Source organism: Littorina saxatilis, linkage group LG7, assembly GCF_037325665.1.
Source record: "Littorina saxatilis isolate snail1 linkage group LG7, US_GU_Lsax_2.0, whole genome shotgun sequence".
Classification (NCBI taxonomy): domain Eukaryota; kingdom Metazoa; phylum Mollusca; class Gastropoda; order Littorinimorpha; family Littorinidae; genus Littorina; species Littorina saxatilis.
The window spans coordinates 45033286-45054574 of record NC_090251.1 but is presented as its reverse complement, the minus strand read 5'-3'; the positions used below and the strand labels follow the sequence as shown (position 1 = coordinate 45054574).

The window sequence follows — 21289 nt, the reverse complement described above, 5'->3', positions numbered from 1 at the left end:
TTTCAAATAAAAAGAGCGGACAGTGCAGAAAGCAGAGATCGGAACTAATTCACACTGGGATGTCAGTCGTTCGTATGATTTCACAGAGCACAGAGATCACATATCCTGTTTGAAGACAAACCGCTTACTAGTGATTGGCCATCAATGTCACATGTAGCTTATTTGCCTCAGTGTTACCAAGGAAATGCAACTCTCCAACAACCAATAAATACTTGACACAAATATTTCTGAACATTGTTTATTAAAATCAAGCATACTCCTGTACACTGTCTCAGTACAATTAAAATCAAGCATACTCCTGTATACTGTCTCAGTACAGTACAATTAAAATCAAGCATACTCCTGTATACTGTCAGTACAATTAAAATCAAGCATACTCCTGTATACTGTCTCAGTACAATTAAAATCAAGCATACTCCTGTATACTGTCAGTACAATTAAAATCAAGCATACTCCTGTACACTGTCAGTACAATTAAAATCAAGCATACTCCTGTATACTGTCAGTACAATTCAAATCAAGCATACTCCTGTATACTGTCTCAGTGCAATTAAAATCAAGCATACTCCTGTACATTGTCTAAGATCCCCCAAATGAAGACTTTCTCCGTTTTAAGACCGTGATTTTTCACATTTCCTGTTCATAACATCTGTTAATTTACCCCCCATTTTAAGACTCCCTCCTTTTTAAGACCTGATTTTTTCAGATCTTTGGAGGTCTTTACAGGGGGGTTCCACGGTACTATAACTTTTGCAGTTTAAGACATGTATTTTAGCTCCCTTCACTTACGAACCACTTACTGATGTCAGTGAAAGTACTTCAACATCCTTCACATTGCAGTCCCCAAGAGCAACACTGACTCATGCAGACATGAACATGGCACAATGAAAAACAATGCAAAGCTGTTTGCTTATTTGATACTTTTATCAAGATACCATGCAACTTTTTTTTGTCGAAGTACTTTGATTAAACCAAAGACGGGCGCAGTGGCGTGGTGGTAAGACGTCGGCCTCCTAATCGGGAGGTCGTGAGTTCAAATCCCCGTTGCTGCCGCCTGGTGGGTTAAGAGTGGAGATTTTTCCGATCTCCCAGGTCAGCTTATGTGCAGATAGGGTCACATGCTAGTGACTTAACCCCCTTCGTGTGTACATGCAAGCACAAGACCAAATGCGCACGGAAAAGATCCTGTAATCCATGTCAGAGTTCGGTGGGTTATGGAAACACGAAAATACCCAGGATGCCTACTCAACAAAAGCGGAGTGAAGCTGACTATGCTCTCAGAGTATAGTGTGGGGAACCCCAATGGGCAAAACGAGCTCACACGTAACCAGACAATTCTGGAACGCTGAAGAAGAAGAAGATTAAACCAAAACTTAAAGGTGGGACAGAGGTATTGAGTTTTGAAAGCCAATCGACTTTGATCTTTTTATCTTCTTACTGTGCAAAAAGAAGAACACTACATTTCCCTCTCCCCAACCTGTTTCTGTTCAAATAGGCAATACCGACATTCTTTTCTCACCATCAGCTAGAAACCTTGGATTCACCCTTTCATCTGACATGACCCTTAACAAACATATATCTTTAGTCTGTAGAGCAGCTTATTTTGAGCTTCGTAAGATCAGCACCATTCGCCACACACTCTCCTCTCAAACAACTAACACTCTTGTCTGTGCCTTTGTTCTTTCTAAACTTGACTACTGCAACTCTCTTCTCTCTGGCTGTCCTCTGTACCTCCTGCATAAACTACAAAAAGTCCAAAACTCGGCAGCACGCCTCATTCTCAAAGCACGAAAACGAGATCACGCAACACCACTTCTTCACACACTGCACTGGTTACCTATTCAAGCCTGCATTGACTACAAACTGTCCACCCTCTGCTTTAACTTCTTTTCTGGCTCGTCTCCTGCTTACTTCTCTGAACTCCTCACCGTCTATTCTCCAGCAAGACAACTCCGTGCCTCTTCTGACTGTCGCATCCTTACCATTCCACACACCAAAACCAAAACATACGGACAACGCACTTTTACTTTCTGCGCACCCACACAATGGAATTCTCTCCCCTTTCACATCCGCCACTCTCAGTCACCCCAAGCATTCAAACGAGCACTTAAAACGCACCTCTTCAAGAAATACAACCCCTGATTTTGTTTTCTCAGTCCATCCGTAGGCTACATGTAGTGTATTTGTTGTTTTAGTGATAATGTATATATAAACATCTGGGACTGTTTTCAGCATTGTTGATAACATGTTCTGTTTGATTAAGAGTATTCAGCTGGTATTTCCTTGTTTTTTACTACCTATTTTATTCATGTTTTTTATTACTTAGTTAGTGGAAGAATCTTTTGTAATGTATGTGTGATGGTGTATGCTTTTAATGAAGCGTTGTTGACTATGAATGTAGATGTAAATGCTTGTATAACTGTGTTTTAATTTTAAATGTGTCAAGCGCAAAGAGCATAATTGTAAAGTATGATGTTGCGCTATATAAATGCTCATTTATTATTATTATTATTATTAATTGCTTGAAATATATTTACCTCCCTTTACATGTACTTCTCTTTGTACCATACTAAAAACCTTTTAAAACTAATTTCTTTAAATGTCTGAGTCACTAAAATTACAGTGCACAATTACAGAGTAATATACTTTCTTTCATACCAAACCAAAAAACAATTCAAACTAGTTTCTTCCAATTCAGTTATTGAATCACTGAAATTACAGTATCACGTACTGTAAATATTCTCAAGGACATCCCTCTTCAAGTCTAGATCTTTCATGACGGAAGTGTTCACAAATTATTCAGACTTTTCAACAGTTTGGCATTTGGCTTTTTCAAACGCAGTCTTTGAGATAATGGAAGAAAAGAGACATCAAGGCTACTCTCACTCTCATGAGCTTCAACCACTGGTGCTTCTTTCTCTAAAGACGATGAGGAGCTGGTGGGAGGTGAAGACTCGCCACCAGCTGTGGATCCCCCCTGACGAACTGAAAGCTTTGTGCAAACCATGACATCATTACTACAGACAAACGCTGAATCACAACTACTGGCGACTGCTTTCGAAGGAACAGTACTGAGCAAGATGGACACTGAGTCACCACTGGTAACTGTATTTGGAGGTGTACTGAGCGAGACAGACACTGAGTCACCATTGACCACTGTCTTTGAAGGAGCAGTATGGAGCAGGACAGACGCTGTCGTTGAAGTGGAGTACTGACCCAATACTTGATGATTCACTGAATCATGACCTGGTCCAACCGAGACCGATTGTAACTGGTTTTTTTCTACATCGATAAGATCTGATTCATGAACATGAGCGTCTGGTGAAGAAGCAATGGAGGAATCCGCTTCCATTAGCAGGGCAATTTTGTTGGATTTTACTGCCTTACTTGTGGTTTGTGTGTTTGATAGGGGGTTTGCTCTTGAAACGGGAAGCTCGTGGGTGTCCAGAACAAGATCAGCAAAAGAATCACTCAGTGCATTAAAAGATGCATTGGTGAAAGAATCGTGATGTGTTGCTCCTGTTTGGTGATTCCCTCTTGACTCTGGAGTGAAACAGTGTTGTGAGAAGGTGTCACTGTCACCAAGCGCAGAGGAGTCTTTGCTAACATCAGACTCTGCCATGCTTGTGAAGAAAGAGTGTCTGAGAGTGAAATGGCCATCACTGATGAAAGATGGAGCATCCTGGGACAAGTCTAACTCCTCCCTCCTTTCACTGCCACGCACATTTGTATCATAAGGCAGCAAAGGAGTTACACTTTCAGTGTGCTCTTCTGACAAAGAAATGTAGATATCTTCCTTCTGTTGAGATGATGCAGAAAAGACTTGGTTTTCTAAAGTATTTGTGACACGTACAGTGCTGTAATCAACAACCTTCTGCTCAGTATCCAACAGCGAATCACAGTTTTCACCTTCACTTGTCTCATCTTCATCAGAGTCACTCCAATCCTCCAGAAGGTTTGAAAGCACAGCAGCTTTGCTTGATTTCTGAGAACAAAGTACCTTATCTTTTTCCTCTCGAGAGCTTTGCACTTTCTTCTTTGTGAGTTGCTTCTTTGAATGCACACTGTTGGGTTGACTGGCTGAATCTTCATCCTTGGTTAGTGACCGCTCACAGGACAAAGCCGAAGTTGAAGAAGACGTAGATCTCTGTTGGTTGCTGCTTCCCAGCCTAGCTTTTAGTCTCTGGCTCAGTGGAATATATGTGTATGAGTTGTCACGGTTCATATCCCCGCTGCATTCTCTATCCGCCTCTCTGCCTTTGGTCAATGCCTCCAGTCTTTGGCCCAGAGGAACATACTCAACACTTCTGTCTCTGGTGCTGCTGTTCTTGGTACTGGAATAATTCCCTTGAACCTTTCTCTCCAGTTCATCAGCAAGCAAAGTCTGACCAACCGTCTCAAAAACAGAATCTTGGGAATCTAAGCTACTGCATTGGTTTTCTACTATGTGGCAGCTTGACAACTTTTCAGACTTCAGGCGAGCACCAGCAAGACTCTGAGGTTGAGTACTTTGACTGTCCATTTTGCAGTCGTCAAAGGACTGCAGAAAGCATTCAGTTACCACTGCTGTCACCTGATAATCTTTGGAGTCACTGTTGATGACCAGAGCTTCCATATCCTCTGCAACAGCATCTGTGTCTTTCTTGGGCTTGGTTTTCCTGGTTCCTGTCAAACACACAGAGAAAAAAAGATCCATTAGAGTAATTCGGATTTATTCCCATTCATTTCCATGCACAGATTTGACCAAAACACCCACCTTTCAGTAGAAACAAATGTAAAGCCTTCAACACAAAAGCTATGTCCTCTTGCAATGATTTAAAATTTCAGTATTTCTTTTCCAATCAAATATAAATTCAAGTCAAATGCATAAAGATCTGTGAGTTGTGTTCTGCTCGCCCAGGTTGGCTTGAGGGAACCGCTCCGGATAATTTGTACGATTCGTATGTCTTCTAGTGCCAGTGTTGTTGTGAAAGTGTGCATGTGGATTCGTCATGGTGCCATCGTCATTTTGGTGTCTTTTTCTTCAAAATCTGATCATGGATCATGGACTTATGACTCGTTTTACTCTTTTGACCTACTTCTTCGTGCTGTGGCAATGTGTTCAGTTCAACGGCTCGTCGCCCGCACGTGCGGGACAGCACATCACTTGTCTTTCCTCGCTTCGCTGTGTTTCTGTGTCTCGCCCGCCCGCCTCGGTTGCTTACAGCAGAGACAATTTGCTCTCCTTGGACTCGCAACGCTTTGGGCTGGGCCCTGCCGTGTGCCAACGCCTCCGTGCCTTGGGTATCCACAACAACACAACTTGCTGCTCCAGCCCCAAGTGCAAGAAAAAACGGCCTTACAGAGCAGGTCGCAAATATTCACAACATAGGCCTGATTCTTGTGACCTTGGACTTGTTTCTGTGACTGCACCGTTTGTGTTGGATTCTTCCCCTCTCCCCCATCGTGCATGTACTCATCTTGACAACTTGATCGTGATTCCCCTTCAACGCACGGACCTACCAAATCAGTTGTGTCTTAGTCAGTTCAATGCCAAGTCTGTTGGACAGCCCCGGAAACGTACTGCTATCACTGACTTCATCGTCGACCATGATGTTGACATTATGTTCATAACAGAGACCTGGCTCCATGAGTCAGGGGACGATAGCAAATGTGCAGACCTGACCCCTCCAGGATACAAGCTCTTCTCGTTGCCGCGTCAGGTTGGTCCCACTGCCAAGCGCGGGGGTGGGATCGCTGTGATTGTGAAAGATCAGCTTGCTTCCCTTGGTTGTGTCACTAATGACTTTTCTTTCCCCCACAGGTCTTTTGAAGTTGTTCAGTTGTCAGTGATTGTGAATAAACAGCGCCTTTGGCTGTTTTGTGTGTACCGCCCCCCCTCCCAGTAGAGCCAACAAACTGACACACTCCCTCTTCCTCGACGAGCTCCCGGACTTTGTAGAGTATGCTACTACATGTGATGGTAGTTTGCTTTTCACAGGTGACTTCAATGTAAACTATGAGAACGTGTCAGATTCGAAGACGAAAAAGTTCAGAGAACTGTTGCAAATGTTTGACCTGACTCAGGCCGTTGACCAGCCTACGTTCTTGCGTAGCACCCACACTCTGGATCTTGTGATTTACCGGGACAGTGACTATCTTGTTCATACTACAGAGTGTTGTCATGACTTGACCTCTGATCATGTGACTACTCTATGCCGTCTTGATGTTCCAAAGCAGAAAGCTGTTCCTCAAGTAAAGTCAGTGCGTTCCATTCATGCTATTGACAAGTCTGATTTTTCACATGATCTAGCTAGCATCGTTGTTGATGATTTGTCTGTCTCTGACTTGAACAAAAACCTTAGGATAGTCTTAGACAAGCACGCTCCTGTGCAACAGCGGAAGGTGCGCCAGCGTCCGCCTACCCCTTGGTATAACTCCGTTGCTCCGGAGCTTCAACAGTTGAAACGTGAGCGACGTCAAGCTGAACGACGCTGGGAATCTTCCAAGCTCACTGTACTTAAGCAGATTTATGACGCCACCAAGCAGAAAGTCATAGATTTTGTTGATGCCGCCAAGACCACTTTTTATTCATCCAAGGTCGCAGCATCCTTATCTTGTAAAGAGTTGTTTAACACTGTCACCACCATGCTTGGTAAAGCAAAACAGGTCATTCTTCCAACTGTACGTGACATATCTAAACTATCAGATGTTTTTTCTAAGTATTTTCATGAAAAGATTTTGACCATCCGCAACAGCTTCGCCCAGCATAGCGATTCAGACCGTTCTCCCATTTCTGAAGATTTTGTTCGTAAACTCATTGTGAAGTCTGCCAAGACGTCCTGTGACCTCGACCCCCTCCCCACCCCCCTTCTCTCAGACAGAAAAAAATTTTGTAATTGTAAACGACGTCCCATCCCAGGAAACCTCCCTCCTTTTTGGCGTTCCCCAGGGCTCTGTGCTCGGGCCTGTGCTGTTCATCATGTACACCTCCCCTCTGACTGACCTTGTCGACAGACATTCCGTTTCCCACGAAATGTTTGCTGACGACACTCAGCTTCAGAACTCAGCGACTCCCTCAGAATATATATATATGAAGTCTTATATCGCGCGCGTATCTCCAGACTCGGACTCAAGGCGCAGGGATCTAGAATACGCCCAGATGACCACCTCCCTTCAGTCTTGCATTGCTGACGTTGAACTCTGGATGTCCACTAGCAAGCTTAAACTTAACTGTGACAAAACAGAAGCTATTCGTTTCACCAAATCCTCCTTCTCCTCCTCTCTCTCTCTCCCTCCTTCTATCACTTTGGGCAGCAGCACTATTGAATTCTCAGACTCCGTCCGTGATCTTGGCATCTTTCTTGATAGCGATCTCTCCATGAAACACCATGTTATGAAAGTCTGTCAGTCCGCTTACATCGAGCTTAAGAGAATAGGTTCTATCCGCCCATACCTTACCGAAGATGCCACCAAGACCCTTGTTTCCTCCTACATTCTTTCTCGATTAGACTACGGAAATTCTGTTCTCATTGGCTGTCCTCAGTCTGTCATCCATCCTTTGCAGCGCGTTCAAAATTCTGCAGCCCGGCTTGTCTGCAAAGCCCCTCGGTCCCAGTCCTGTTCCCCCTTGCTAAAGAAACTTCATTGGCTCCCTGTAGAGCTGAGAATCCAATATCAGTGCTGCTGTATCTGCTACAAAATAATATCTGGCTCAGCCCCATCCAAACTGTCTGACCTGTTCACACTCTATACACCCTCACGATCCCTCCGCTCCTCTGTAGACACTAGAATATTCCGTCTATCTTCTTCTAGTCGCAAACAGCTTGGCCAGAGAGCCTTCTCCCACTCTGCTGCCGTTGCGTGGAACTCTCTCCCTTACTCTATCCGACACTGCCAAACATTTTGTTCGTTCAAATCAAACCTTAAACACACTTCTTCACACAGTATTTTGATTAATTTTATTTCAATATGGTGCATTTTTGATCAGGTGTTTGAATGTTTGAATGTTTTGCCTGTGTTAGTATGCTTGCAGCTTGTATTGATGTAGTGTTTCGTTGTTCACATGTGTGCTGAATGCTGCTGCACATGCTTTTTTGCTTTGCTTTGTATGTATATGTACGTTTGTTTGTTTTTTCATATATATATATTTTTTTCATTGTAAAGCGCTTAGAGAACGTAAAGCGCTCTATAAATCTCCCATATTATTATTATTATTATAAAGACAACACAGGCCACCAAATAGTTGACTGGAAGACAAAATGAATCCAATATTGCCTTGGCTGGAGATTCAAGTCATGAAACATACAAATGCATGCAAAATCAGGTATACTTGTCACAGTCAGAAATACCACATCCATCCATAGAATGTTGCTTGCATCCACATGTACCCAATGCGATAGTAAAGGTGGGATCTTACTTTTAGATTTCGCAGCTTTCAGATCTTCGGTGTGTTGAAGGAAAGACTCAACCAAGGCAGGAAAACACACCTGGAATCTGTCCTCTTGTTCCAAAGTGATCAGCTGTCGTAGCCGTCCATCTTCATCCGTAAGTCCTATAAAATATACCCTCAAATGAAAAGTCTGAATAAAAAAACTGTGCAAGTTCTACATCTGGATAGCAAAGCCAGCATTATCTTTGAAAAATGCTTAAACAGTCTTTAGGCGCTTTCACGCTTAGCACTGAATTGCCTTTGCGGTCATGTGATACAAAAGCAAGAGTTGCGACACGGTTGGAAATTGCTTTGCTACCTCTGAAAATAAGCAGTAATGTTTAACGAGCAGCCCCCCACCCCACCCCATCCATCTGTATTTTCTTCATAAGTGCAACACAGAATTGTGTAACTAGTTTCTATTATGATAAGTATGTTACCTTTGATGGTGTTAGTCCATTCCACTTCAAAACAAGGCACTCCTTGCCTAACCCTCCTCTTGACGATTCTGATGAAAAATGAAATTGTTTACATTATGCTACAATACATGTACAATTTGTTGTTGTTTGTTTGCTTATCGCCCAGCCGACCACGAAGGGCCATATCAGGACGGTGCTGCTTTGACATATAACGTGCGCCACACACAAGACAGAAGTCGCAGCACAGGCTTCATGTCTCACCCAGTCACATTATTCTGACACCGGACCAACCAGTCCCAGCACTAACCCCATAATGCCAGACACCAGGCGGAGCAGCCACTAGATTGCCAATTTTAAAGTCTTAGGTATGACCCGGCCAGGGTTCGAACCCACGACCTCCCGATCACGGGGCGGACGCCTTACCACTAGGCCAACCGTGCCGGTTACATGTACAATATTTCACTATCTCAAAAGATAAATTCAGGATACTCGGGTGGTTACACAACCACCATGGAACTGCCACAGAAACACACAAACTTAAACTGATACAAGCAAGCAAGTGCAGAAAAAATTAAATCATAAATTGTGATTATCACATGCAATGGACTGATGAGCAGTATTATACGTTGTTGAACTAAAATTACCCTCTCCTTCCCGTTTCTACCTACCCCCTCAAGATTACTCAGCATTTTGGTTTGCCTTGCATTGCATACCCTATCTGCTTCCAAGATAACAAAAAAAGGAAAGAAAGCACTCTAAATGCAGACAGCAACAGTAAGTCAGAATAACATGGAACCAGACTCCTAGTATCTTAGAGAATCAGAAGCATTAAAACGAACGTACAGCAGTCCCTGCAATGTACGGCCCCCGGCGTGAGCGGACACCTGACATGTATGGACACATTTGCTCGGCACGGAGTGTTTTCCTTCTATATTTGCCCCCCCTTAAACGGACACCTGCAAAACGTGGACGCGGACACTCATTTTCGGTCCCAACAGCAGGTCATACCTCCAATGTACGGACAGACCATCGTCAAATTTTCACCACAACAAAATCGATAACAGAGCAGTCCGGTTCTTGGTACAAAGATCACAGCCGCAATGGCGTGATGACAGTCACTGATAACTTGAGTGCACGTGTACCCATCACTGAGGAGGGGGGGTAGTTTTGGTCAGGAGTGGAGTACATGCGAAGATGCCAACATGAAACTGCACTGAGCTCTTTATTCTTGTCTGTTGGACGTAAACAACAGAAACCACAGTCGATGAAGGTCCTGAGCGAAAGTGAGTGAAAAACCGGCCACAGTTCTCAGCATCGTGTGTCTGTGTGTAACCTCTTTCATTGACAAGATACTCTTGTTTCCCCTCAGCCTTGACCAGTGAGTCGGTTGCCTAATCTATGAACCCTTCAGTTGTCTTGCTTTGTCAAAAGTTACGACACTGTCAACTGGTTTTGCTCTGAGTGAACAGTGCAGCTGGCCTCTCTGGCCACAGCCCCCAACAGTACATGGCTGGAGGGAGGGAGAGAGAGAGGAAGGGGGGGGGGGTGGGGTGGAGGGTTAGCTGGCTAAACTCTGTGGGGTGTCCGGTGTCACTGCATGTCAGCAGGAAGAGCATTGGAGAGAAATAGAGAGGTGTACTCTTCCACACAATTTCCAAGCATCAGTTGTCACGGCTTGGGGTAGGCATTAGTGAGGGAGAATGGGAGCTGTGTTATGTACAGTGTATTTCCGACTGAAGAGTGAAAAGTCACTGCCATGCCACATGATCGGCATGCAGTCAATAAAGCCAGACAAGAAAAAAATAAATTACATGATTATGACATGCAGCTCTATCTGCTGCTATTTATTCAAACTGGTTTTCAAGCTTATTCTTGCAAAGCATCTGCACACGCTCCTCTGTGCTGTGTTTGTGTGGCTGCTTTCGTATGTCAGTGCATGGTGAGTGTGTTCACTGCCTTGAGGATTTATTTTATCTCTTCTTTTCAACACTTTTCATACAAATCCTTTTTACAGAACGTTTAAAGAAGTATTAGGAGTTTATTGTTATTGTTTAGTAGCCACAAGAAGTGATTATCATAGACTCAATCCTGTTGTTTGTGTGTCTCTGTGTGAGTGTATGGGGGAGGGGGTGGTGTCAGGTCACCCCTCCCGTGACCGGACACCTGCAATGTACGGACAGTTTTGCTATGGCCCAAGGGTGTCCGTTCATGAGAGGGACTGCTGTACAACATTCATCCTCGCATTCTGATTTCTGTATACTCTTTCTGGCTTTAAATTCCTTGACCTCAGGTACTCTGTCTGTGTCAACGTAACTTACCTGCCAGGTATGAGGCTACCAGAAGAGTGATAAAAAGATCCCTCCATAATACTCAGTTGGTCCCACAGAGTGGTCAGAGGCAGGATTTTCTCCAGACTGTATTGCTCCACCCAGTCCAAGTACCGAGTTCCAAGAGCCTGGATTAGCAGTGAAAGTGTGCAAGAGTTAGACAAGTCTTACGATTTCAAATTGCACTCTTTAGGACAAAAACATAGAGTAAAAAAAGAGGATAAAATAAGAGTCTGAAAGAAGACAATTAGGATTAGGCTTTCGATGAAAAGCTAGTACTTCTTCTTCTTCTTCTGCGTTCGTGGGCTGAAACTCCCACGTACACTCGTGTTTTTTGCACGAGTGGAATTTTACGTGTATGACCGTTTTTTACCCACCATTTAGGCAGCCATACGCTGTTTTTGGAGGAAGCATGCTGGGTATTTTCGTGTTTCTATAACCCACCGAACTCTGACATGGATTACAGGATCTTTTTCGTGCGCACTTGGTCTTGTGCTTGCGTGTACACACGGGGGTGTTCGGACACCGAGGAGAGTCTGCACACAAAGTTGACTCTGAGAAATAAATCTCTCGCCGAACATGGGGACGAACTCACGCTGACAGCGGCCAACTGGATACAAATCCAGCGCGCTACCGACTGAGCTACATCCCCGCCCTAAAAGCTAGTACAGTAGAACCCTTCTTCTAAGACCCTGTTTTCTCAGATTTTTTTTTCATAACCTCTGTAAATTTACCCCCATTCTAAGACTCCCTCCTTTTTAAGATGTGGTTTTCTCAGATTTTTGGCGGTCGTAAAAGGGGGTTCTACTGTACCAAAATTCTTTTCTCCAAGTTCCATTCCTTTTTTGAAAGTTCCATTCCTTCCCATGACCATGTTTGTGTGCTGATCAGACAACAGTAGTTCTACAAAGAAGACTGCATCCGCCAGTCTTCTTCTTCTTCTTGTCGTTCGCTGTTAGATCGTCAGTCCGGACTGCAGGGAGCATTCGCCAGTCTAAGATGCAATACATCAACCAGTGTACAATGTTTCTGGGCTTCTTTGGAATCACAGTAATCTACCACTTAAACAACTGCTGTTAAGCACAGTAATGACACAGTCAAAGCAACAAACTTACCAGCATCTTCAGGACTGAAGAACTGTGTGCAAACAACTGCAATGATGCAAGCACAGCAACAAACTTACCAGCATCTTCAGGACTGAACAACTGTGTGCAGACAAGAGCAATGTTGCAAGCACAGCAACAAACTTACCAGCATCTTCAGGATTTGTGGTCTCTGCCATACTGGAGGTGCTCTTGGGACCTTTTCCTTTGGCACCAAAAACTCGTCTATCACCTGTTAAGAGATTCAGATGATTTTTTTTCCATCAGCATAATGTCTTTTACCGGAGAATCAGAAAGTCGCCAAGCCAGGTGAGGTAAGGTGAAAATAGTTAAAAAAGGTAGTCCTGTGAAATTCTCCTTACAGAAATTTAATTGCTTTCCACGGGGAAGAAGAGCAGCCATAGTAAGGCATTACTCACTCTTCATTTTTTTCCGCTACATGTGTGTAATAATGGTGGGTTCGTACAGATTTAAAATTTGAAGGCCCCTGGCAACTTTTCAAGGACTTTCAATGGCTTGAAATTGACCTCTCCCAATCCAAGCACTTTCAAGGATTTCAAGCACCTGTACGAACCCTGCCAATATTATCCAAGGCATCAGACCTTTACTGAGATCCTAGGATCTTAAGTTTAACATGTATGGGAGAATATCTTGAAACCGGCAAAGAGTGTGTACAGGCTGTCCATTCTTGGGAATTATTTCTCTTGACAACTCACTTACCAAAACTATGAATGAATGAATGAAGGGGTTTTCATTCCCTGAGGGTTACTGGGGCCTACATCAGGACATTGTTGTTAATGTGCTTTTCAGGCCAAGGACTAAACATGTTTTTCTCTTTCTCATACAGTCATGCCATTTGCTGAGTTTTGTCAAAGCCCCTGAAGAAATATTACAGCTATGAACAGTATCTGTTCATTTTCATCTCACAGATCAAAATCACTGTGGTCTCTGGTGTTAATCTGATGCTAGTTGGACTGTAAAACAGTAACGAACAACTGCAAATTGTGAATGTATAATTTGAAGACATCAACGACCATCTCTTGACTTACCTTCTGAGGAGGAAAGTCAGGTAAAGACGATGCCTTGCGCCAGACTAACACCTCGGTACTATCAATGCAGTCAGAAGCTGCCATGTGTCTCCACTCCCTAAATCTGAAGAAAAAAACACACAAAAAACAGAAAATTAACGCTAATTATCATCATGATTCTCTCAAACTTTCAACAGCTGACTTGCTTCAGCTGCTGTCAAACCTCTAGTATCACCTCCAGCTTTAACAAAAAATACACGTTAAGTCAGAGATTATTTGTAAAAAATCAACAAATGTATAGATTCAAGAACCATATCATGCTACACAAAGTTTGCATCAATCTAAAGCTTGTGTTTTAAGTTAACTGACCAACTTTTAGTTTTAATGAAGAAATGTTCAAACTATATTTGTTCTGTGACAGGGGTGGGCAGTTGATGCGATGTTAGCCTTTACTTTGGTGACAAGGCAACTCAATTTTGAGCAGTCAGCATCAACGTGCATGTGTTCCTTTAAAAGCTATTCAGCCTTTATAGGACATTGCTTGCAACAAAATGCAACATGTTCGCAACAAGTACTTCACACTTTGCACCAAGATCGTTTGAGGTGCTGATTCATGCATAATTGGTATCATTAGTGCATGAAAAATGAAATCTCTTTATGGATCTGACACTGAGAGACATAACATTCTTAACAGACAGACTTCTGTTCAAATACGCACAGCACAGCATACCTCTTGAGAACATCAACAGTGGCAAGAGACGCCATCAGCTTCACAGCCCAAGCTTCCCCGACACCTGGCACCCCTGCTGGGTAATAGTCACAGCCCAAAAGCAAGGCCAAGGCCACCAGCCTCTCTCTGGTCAGACCTAGCTCAGAGGTAATGTCAGATATGCTGTAGCTCTCCACATGGGGGTCCTGAAAAAACATTTTTGTTTTGTTTAGAAAGAAAGAAATAGAAACAAATCTACAAAAATAAAATGTGTTTGCAATGCACAGCCAGTGAGCCACTCAAATACCTACTTCACACAGACATAAATATATAATCATGCAAAGGAATCTGAAACAAATAAGTCTGACACTGACAATGAAACAAGAATCTTGTAACGCCAATGAGGAAGGAAATGAAACACCTTTTCCTTCGTAACCTGGTATGACTACCTCAAACTTAAATAGACATCAATAAAAAAAAATTAAGCTACCGTTTTTGTTGACCACCAATGTATTGTCATTATCATTGCTGCTCTTCAGAACAGAGCGAATAAAAAAAAGAAAACTACAGAGAAAAAACAGTATGCACAAAAAAGTTCACTGAGATCAGTCGCTAAATCCTTCCTCCCTTTCAAAAAGCAAGTTTAATTTTTGAAAACCATACCTTTGTATCAAGAGTGAGGTTTTTGTACACCACCCTGGCATCATAAAGGAAACAGTCTCCATCATCTGACACGCAGGCATCAACCACCTGCACACAATTATCCAGTGTATGACATCCACCAAAATGCCCCTCATTCTAATTTCTATACAATATTGCAAACACAAAACACTGATGGCTGAGCAAATTGTACCTTTTCGTATCAATACGTGTAATCTTAATCTGATAGTGGTGTACAGTCATAATACACATACATGAAGCACTTACAGCGGGTGTCACTAAAAGTCGAAAAGACGCGAAAAGACGCGAAAAGACACGAAAAGTCCTGGTACATGTAACTGTTTTTAGTCGAGATTGGTGATTTAATATACACAATCATCAAAACATGCACACTCTCTCTCTCTCTCTCTCTTTTCCTCTCTCTCTCTTCCTCTCTCTCTCTCGCATGTTCTGAGTTCTGAGTTCTCTCTCACTCTCTCTCTCTCTCACTCTCTCTCTCTCTCTCTCTCTCTCTCTCTCTCTCTCTCTCTCTCTCTCTCTCTCTCTCTCTCGCATGTGTGTGTGTGTGTGTGTGTGTGTGTGTATATAGCTCAGTTGGTAGCGCACTGGATTTGTATTCAGTTGGCCGCTGTCAGCGTGAGTTCGATCCCAGGTTCGGCGGAAATTTATTTCAGAGTCAACTTTGTGTGCAGACTCTCTTCGGTGTCCGAACCCTCCCCCCGTGTACACTACATTGGGTGTGCACGTTAAAGACCCCACGATTGACAAAAGGGTCTTTCCTGGCAAAATTGCTTAGGCACAGTTAATAATTGTCTACCTATACCCGTGTGACTTGGAATAATAGGCCGTGAAAGGTAAATATGCGCCGAAATGGCTGCAATCTACTGGCCGTATAAAATTTCATCTCACACGGCATCACTGCAGAGCGCCTAGAACTGTACCCACGGAATATGCGCGATATAAGCGTCATTGATTGATTGATTGATTGTGTGTGTGTGTGTGTGTGTAAGTGTGTGTAAGTGTGTATGAGCTTGTGTGTGCGTGTGTGTGTATACGAGGAAGTCCTTATCTGTTTGAAGTGGGCGGTCATTTGTGAAAAGCTCGCCAAAAACGGATCGCTTGGGCCCCAGGTGGTCGTAATGTAATGTGCCGCCAGCTTGACTGGGTATGTTGGGGGAATCGGCGTTTTGTCAAGTAGATGTTAATTCCTTTGTCGGATCGGATGGATAGAATACCAGCTCAGCTGGCGTGTGGTCAGTTGCGTAACTTTTATGAGTTACCCGGGGTAGCCGCTGATAACACGTTCGTGTGGGAATGTTTGATGCGCTCAGATCAAAGCCTCATTTAAGAGATAGCGAATTCCGTTGCAAGCCCCTGGAGCAAATTTTTGATTGGTGCTTTTGTGAACAAGAAACAATTGACAAGTGGCTCTATCCCATCTCCCCCCTTTCCCCGTCGCGATATAACCTTGAATGGTTGAAAACGACGTTAAACACCAAATAAAGAAAAGAAAAGTGAGGAGGTGATTGTTGAAGGTGTGAATGCACTGTGTGAATGTCAATGGTGAAAGGGTCAAAGGTGTCTTTTCGTGTATTTGTGCGTCTTTTCGTATCTATTTGCTGTCTTTTCGACTTTTAGTGACACCGCTTACAGCTAATTCAAAATAAACAACATTCATAACAGGTCACATTTTTACATTTAGTCAAGTTATGACTAAATGTTTTAACATCGAGGGGGGAATCGAGATGAGGGTCGTGGTGTATGTGCGTGTGTCTGTGTGTGTGTAGAGCGATTCAGACTAAACTACTGGACCGATCTTTATGAAATTTGACATGAGAGTTCCTGGGTATGAAATCCCCGAACGTTTTTTTCATTTTTTTGATAAATGTCTTTGATGACGTCATATCCGGCTTTTCGTGAAAGTTGAGGCGGCACTGTCACGCCCTCATTTTTCAACCAAATTGATTGAAATTTTGGTCAAGCAATCTTCGACGAAGCCCGGACTTCGGTATTGCATTTCAGCTTGGTGGCTTAAAAATTAATTAATGACTTTGGTCATTAAAAATCTTAAAATTGTAAAAAAAAAATAAAAATTTATAAAACGATCCAAATTTACGTTCATCTTATTCTCCATCATTTTCTGATTCCAAAAACATATAAATATGTTATATTTGGATTAAAAACAAGCTCTGAAAATTAAATATATAAAAATTATTATCAAAATTAAATTGTCCAAATCAATTTAAAAACACTTTCATCTTATTCCTTGTCGGTTCCTGATTCCAAAAACATATAGATATGATATGTTTGGATTAAAAACACGCTCAGAAAGTTAAAACAAAGAGAGGTACAGAAAAGCGTGCTATCCTTCTTAACGCAACTACTACCCCGCTCTTCTTGTCAATTTCACTGCGTTTGCCATGAGCGGTGGACTGACGATGCTACGAGTATACGGTCTTGCTGAAAAATGGCATTGCGTTCAGTTTCATTCTGTGAGTTCGACAGCTACTTGACTAAATGTTGTATTTTCGCCTTACGCGACTTGTTTTTTTTACTATCACAGTCCTGGTTTCACAGAAAAACTGTAATACATAACTGATGCATGATAAAAGCAGCAATTGCTGTATGGTAGTAAACTTTAGTGTTTGGCTTAGTGCCGACGCAAAACCACATCCTTGAGCATCCCTTGTGCTAATTTTCCCATTCGACTTACCCCAGCTGCATTCAAAGCAGCACACAAAGTCTCTGCTTCTCCTCTTGCTTGAAGGTATGGTACCCCCAAACAGTCCAAAAGCTCACAGCACTGTGGACACACAAAAAAATATATTCAATGTATACATTCTTTTCTGTGAAATCTTTGTACATAGAAAGCTAGAAAGCAGTAAGACTTGAGCTGAACTGAACTGAACTTTTTTTCAACAAGGATAAAGATTTAAGGCTAAGCCTTTTCTTACAATCTGTCCTTGAACACACACACACACACACACACACACACACACACACACACACACACACACACACACACACACACACACACACACTCCAATTACACTAAAATGCAACATAAAATGTGCTAAGAAAAGCAAAGTGGAAATACAAAACTACATTACGAAAAAGAAAGAAAAAGAAAACAAAAGGAGGTAGCAGGTGGAGCATAAACAGCGGACTGGTTTTCTGATAGCTCATGGAGTTTAGGAGTACAAGTAAAGGGAGACAACTTTGCTGCCATCACTGATTTGGTGCTATGCTTTCAAATTCTGTTCCAGTTATCAATGTGTTGCAAATAGGCAGATGAAAAGGATGTACTATGGAGATTGCTTATACACACTTTATTCGTTTACTTGTTTTAATTGCTGTCCTTTCCTCTGGTGATACAAATGGTTTGACTACGCTGTACAATAAACTTTTCAATTTAAAAAGTAAGAACAGGTCTATTTTATAATTAAATTTGTTTTATTCTACATGTGTAGCATAGACAAAACAATTAAAGAAAAACAGTTCAAATTTTCCTCTCATTCAAACAGCATCTCAATGTCCAGATTAAACAGCCAATTCTCAGCAGAGAAAAAAAACCAAAACCATACATATGTAATTAACACCAACAAAATCATTACACCAAAACTGACCTCCCTCAGGAGAGTCTTGAAGGTTCCTCGGCCAAATTTCTTTTTGGAAGTGGGAGCTCCTGCGCCCTTGTTTCTTGCATGAAGTCTTGTGGCCATGGCTTGGTGTTTCAGGGCGGGTGCTTCCCCTTCAACCACAAATATCAATTTGACGCCATGCTGGATCAGAGACGACACTCTGAAGAACAAGTTCCTGTAACCAAATCAAAGATCAAAGCGAAATTAACACTCAATGCTTAAGGAGTCTTTAACGATTAATGCTAAACATAAATTATTATTCTTCTGCGTTCATGGGCTGAAACTCCTAAGTACACTTGTTTCTTTTGCATGCGTGGGTTTTTACGTTTATAACCGTTTTTACCCCGTCATTTAGGCAGCCATACGCCACATTCAGGGAAGTTAAACATACAAGTACTTGATTTTTAGGCCTGAATTTCATTTTGATCCTCTTCCACTGCAGTTTGATTGAGTCTCTAATATTTCTCAATTCTCTAAAGTTTTATCATGTTTGCAATAATACATACTTGGCATAAAAAGTTGGGCAGTATTTATAACTCTTGTCTCGCACCTATTTTTTTTTACACATCTGTTTCCATCCATTCTCTCCTAATGGAAAGAGAAAGAGGAAAAAAAAATTATGAAAACAATAAAATTAAGAGAGAAAAAAAATACTGAAGGTAGATGGGAGGGTTAGAAGGGACCCAATCAAACCTTCAAACCTAACTTAACTGTTTCCCACACATACCTGAAAAAATGTTTGCTTCATACCTCAAGTGCGGTTTCTGCACCTTCCCCTGCATTTGGCGCACCCCTTGATTCTCACACACCCAGATGGACAAGTCGACAGCCAATGTCTGTCCACATAGTGAGTGGAGTGACCGCCGCTTCTTCACAGGTGCCAATATAGGCCACAAACCAGTTACACCCATTTTTAACCTGAGGCAAAGAAAACAATTTTGTTAAAAATGGCTCAACTTTTTCAGTTCTTTATTTAAAGTACACAAGTTGTCTACTTCCTTTGCTTGTCCTGTTTTACTTAAAAAATATGCTTTCCTCCTGTGTTGTGAAAAAAAAGTGAAGTGAGTTTGAAGCAAACAAAACAAGTTTTTTCGTGGAATAATGTTTGGAGCTTTTTCCGCAGCATTTTAGCAGATAATTACATTATTTGGTTTTACTGCAAAATAACAGAAATGCCGTGGAATAACCAAATTTTGTCATCATATGGACTGGGTGGCCGAGTGGTAACGCACTTGCGCTCGGAAGCGAGAGGTTGCGAGTTCGACCCTGGGTCAGGACGTTAGCAATTTTCTCCCCCCTTTCCAAACCTAGGTGGTGGGTTCAAGTGCTAGTCTTTCGGATGAGACGAAAAACCGAGGTCCCTTCGTGTACACTACATTGGGGTGTGCACGTTAAAGATCCCACGATTGACAAAAGGGTCTTTCCTGGCAAAATTGTATAGGCATAGATAAAAATGTCCACCAAAATACCCGTGTGACTTGGAATAATAGGCCGTGAAAAGTAGGATATGCGCCGAAATGGCTGCGATCTGCTGGCCGATGTGAATGTGTGATGTATTGTGTAAAAAAATTCCATCTCACACGGCATCAATAAATCCCTGCGCCTTGAATATGTGCGCGATATAAATTGAATAAAAATTAAAAAAATAAAAAAATAAATCCCTGCGCTTAGAACTGTACCCACGGAATACGCGCGATATAAGCCTCATATTGATTGATTGATTGAATTACATTATTTGGTTTTACTGCAAAATAACAGAAATGCCGTGGAATAACCAAATTTTGTCATCATTCGCCGCAGCCTAGTTTCTTTCCGAAGTAAAACAGTTTCACTGTGGGAAAAACTAAAATGAAGAATGCTGCAGTAAAAGGGAACTGTTCTTTTACAGCTGAAAAAGTATAAATATTTTATTCTGTGGAATATATATATATCTTTTACTTGCTCATTGTGATATTGAAGCACGTGTGTTTCTCCTATATTCGCGAGATCTATGCTTTGTTCAAAATAACCCAGAATACAGTGCCAAAATATTTAACGTTGTTGCTCAAAGTTCACAGTTTGAAGTCACAACAATGGCAGTTGAGCAGCTGCATGCTGCCCGTGGGAGGATGCAAGAACAAATTACTCAACAAAAAGATCATGAAGGGTCATCATGCATTTGTCAGACAGTACGTACTAGTCCACAAGGTGTTGAATGAACACACGTTGGTCCACACACTTAACTCGATAAAGCTATTTGAGGTGGGGGGAGAAGGATACGCACGCTTCTTTGTCGGAGCATTATGTTTTTTCCGCTGTAATTAATTATCCCGAAGAAAAAGTGACCGCAAAAAATGCCTCGGAAAAAGCTCTGCACACATAACTCTACGGGAAAAAAATGGCGTAAATGTTTTTGTTTTTCACAGCGTAAAACCGAAAAATGTCATTTTCCAGGATATGAAGGCATGTGCACAAAGCTATATATATCATTAAACTTTTACACATGATAAAGGAAGTTGTGCGAATGAAGAAGTGTATCAATTATTTTCTGGTTTTGTTGTAAAAAAAAAAAAAAGTAGTTTCAATATTTAATGCAAAAAAAAGTTAGTTTCCCCTGTACATTGTTTTATGTGTTGATGAAAATGATGTTTTACACCTTTAATGGGAGAGTGTGAATGAACCTTGCAACAGCATTATACGGATACTTAAACGCATTGATCACCTTCACAGAACTACAGTTCGTTATAATTCTAGCGTGCAGCCTCCAAGTTCTCTTGACTGCGTCCACTGTATTTACCTCTCACTCTTAGTCTCATGCTTTTGTAATGCAAGTGACTTGAAAGTGAAACTGACATCTTGCGAAAACTCCTCTCCTTGTAGACTGTATCAGTTACATACAGCCGACATACATGTACATATATATTAGCATCTGTTCATTGATGCGAGCAGGCTCATGCACACTGTAGCACATGTCGAGCTGTGTGTGGTGTGTCTGTGTCAAAAGTGAGGGAAG

At 42.0% G+C, this 21289-nt stretch overlaps 1 protein-coding gene across 1 annotated transcript; it reads right to left on the bottom strand.

The window, feature by feature from the left end:
* Positions 1-2274: 2274 nt before the first annotated feature.
* LOC138971571 (uncharacterized) lies at positions 2275-21273 on the bottom strand. Its single transcript, XM_070344333.1, has 12 exons — positions 21074-21273; positions 19048-19215; positions 18283-18472; positions 17370-17459; positions 14660-14746; positions 14018-14202; positions 13309-13411; positions 12408-12491; positions 11148-11284; positions 8851-8918; positions 8399-8533; positions 2275-4665 (listed from the first exon to the last, which is right to left on the bottom strand). The coding sequence occupies exons 2-12, from the start codon at positions 19206-19208 to the stop codon at positions 2789-2791; spliced, it is 3117 nt and encodes a 1038-aa protein (XP_070200434.1). The 5' UTR covers positions 19209-19215; positions 21074-21273; the 3' UTR covers positions 2275-2788.
* Between the last annotated feature and the right edge of the window lie 16 nt (positions 21274-21289).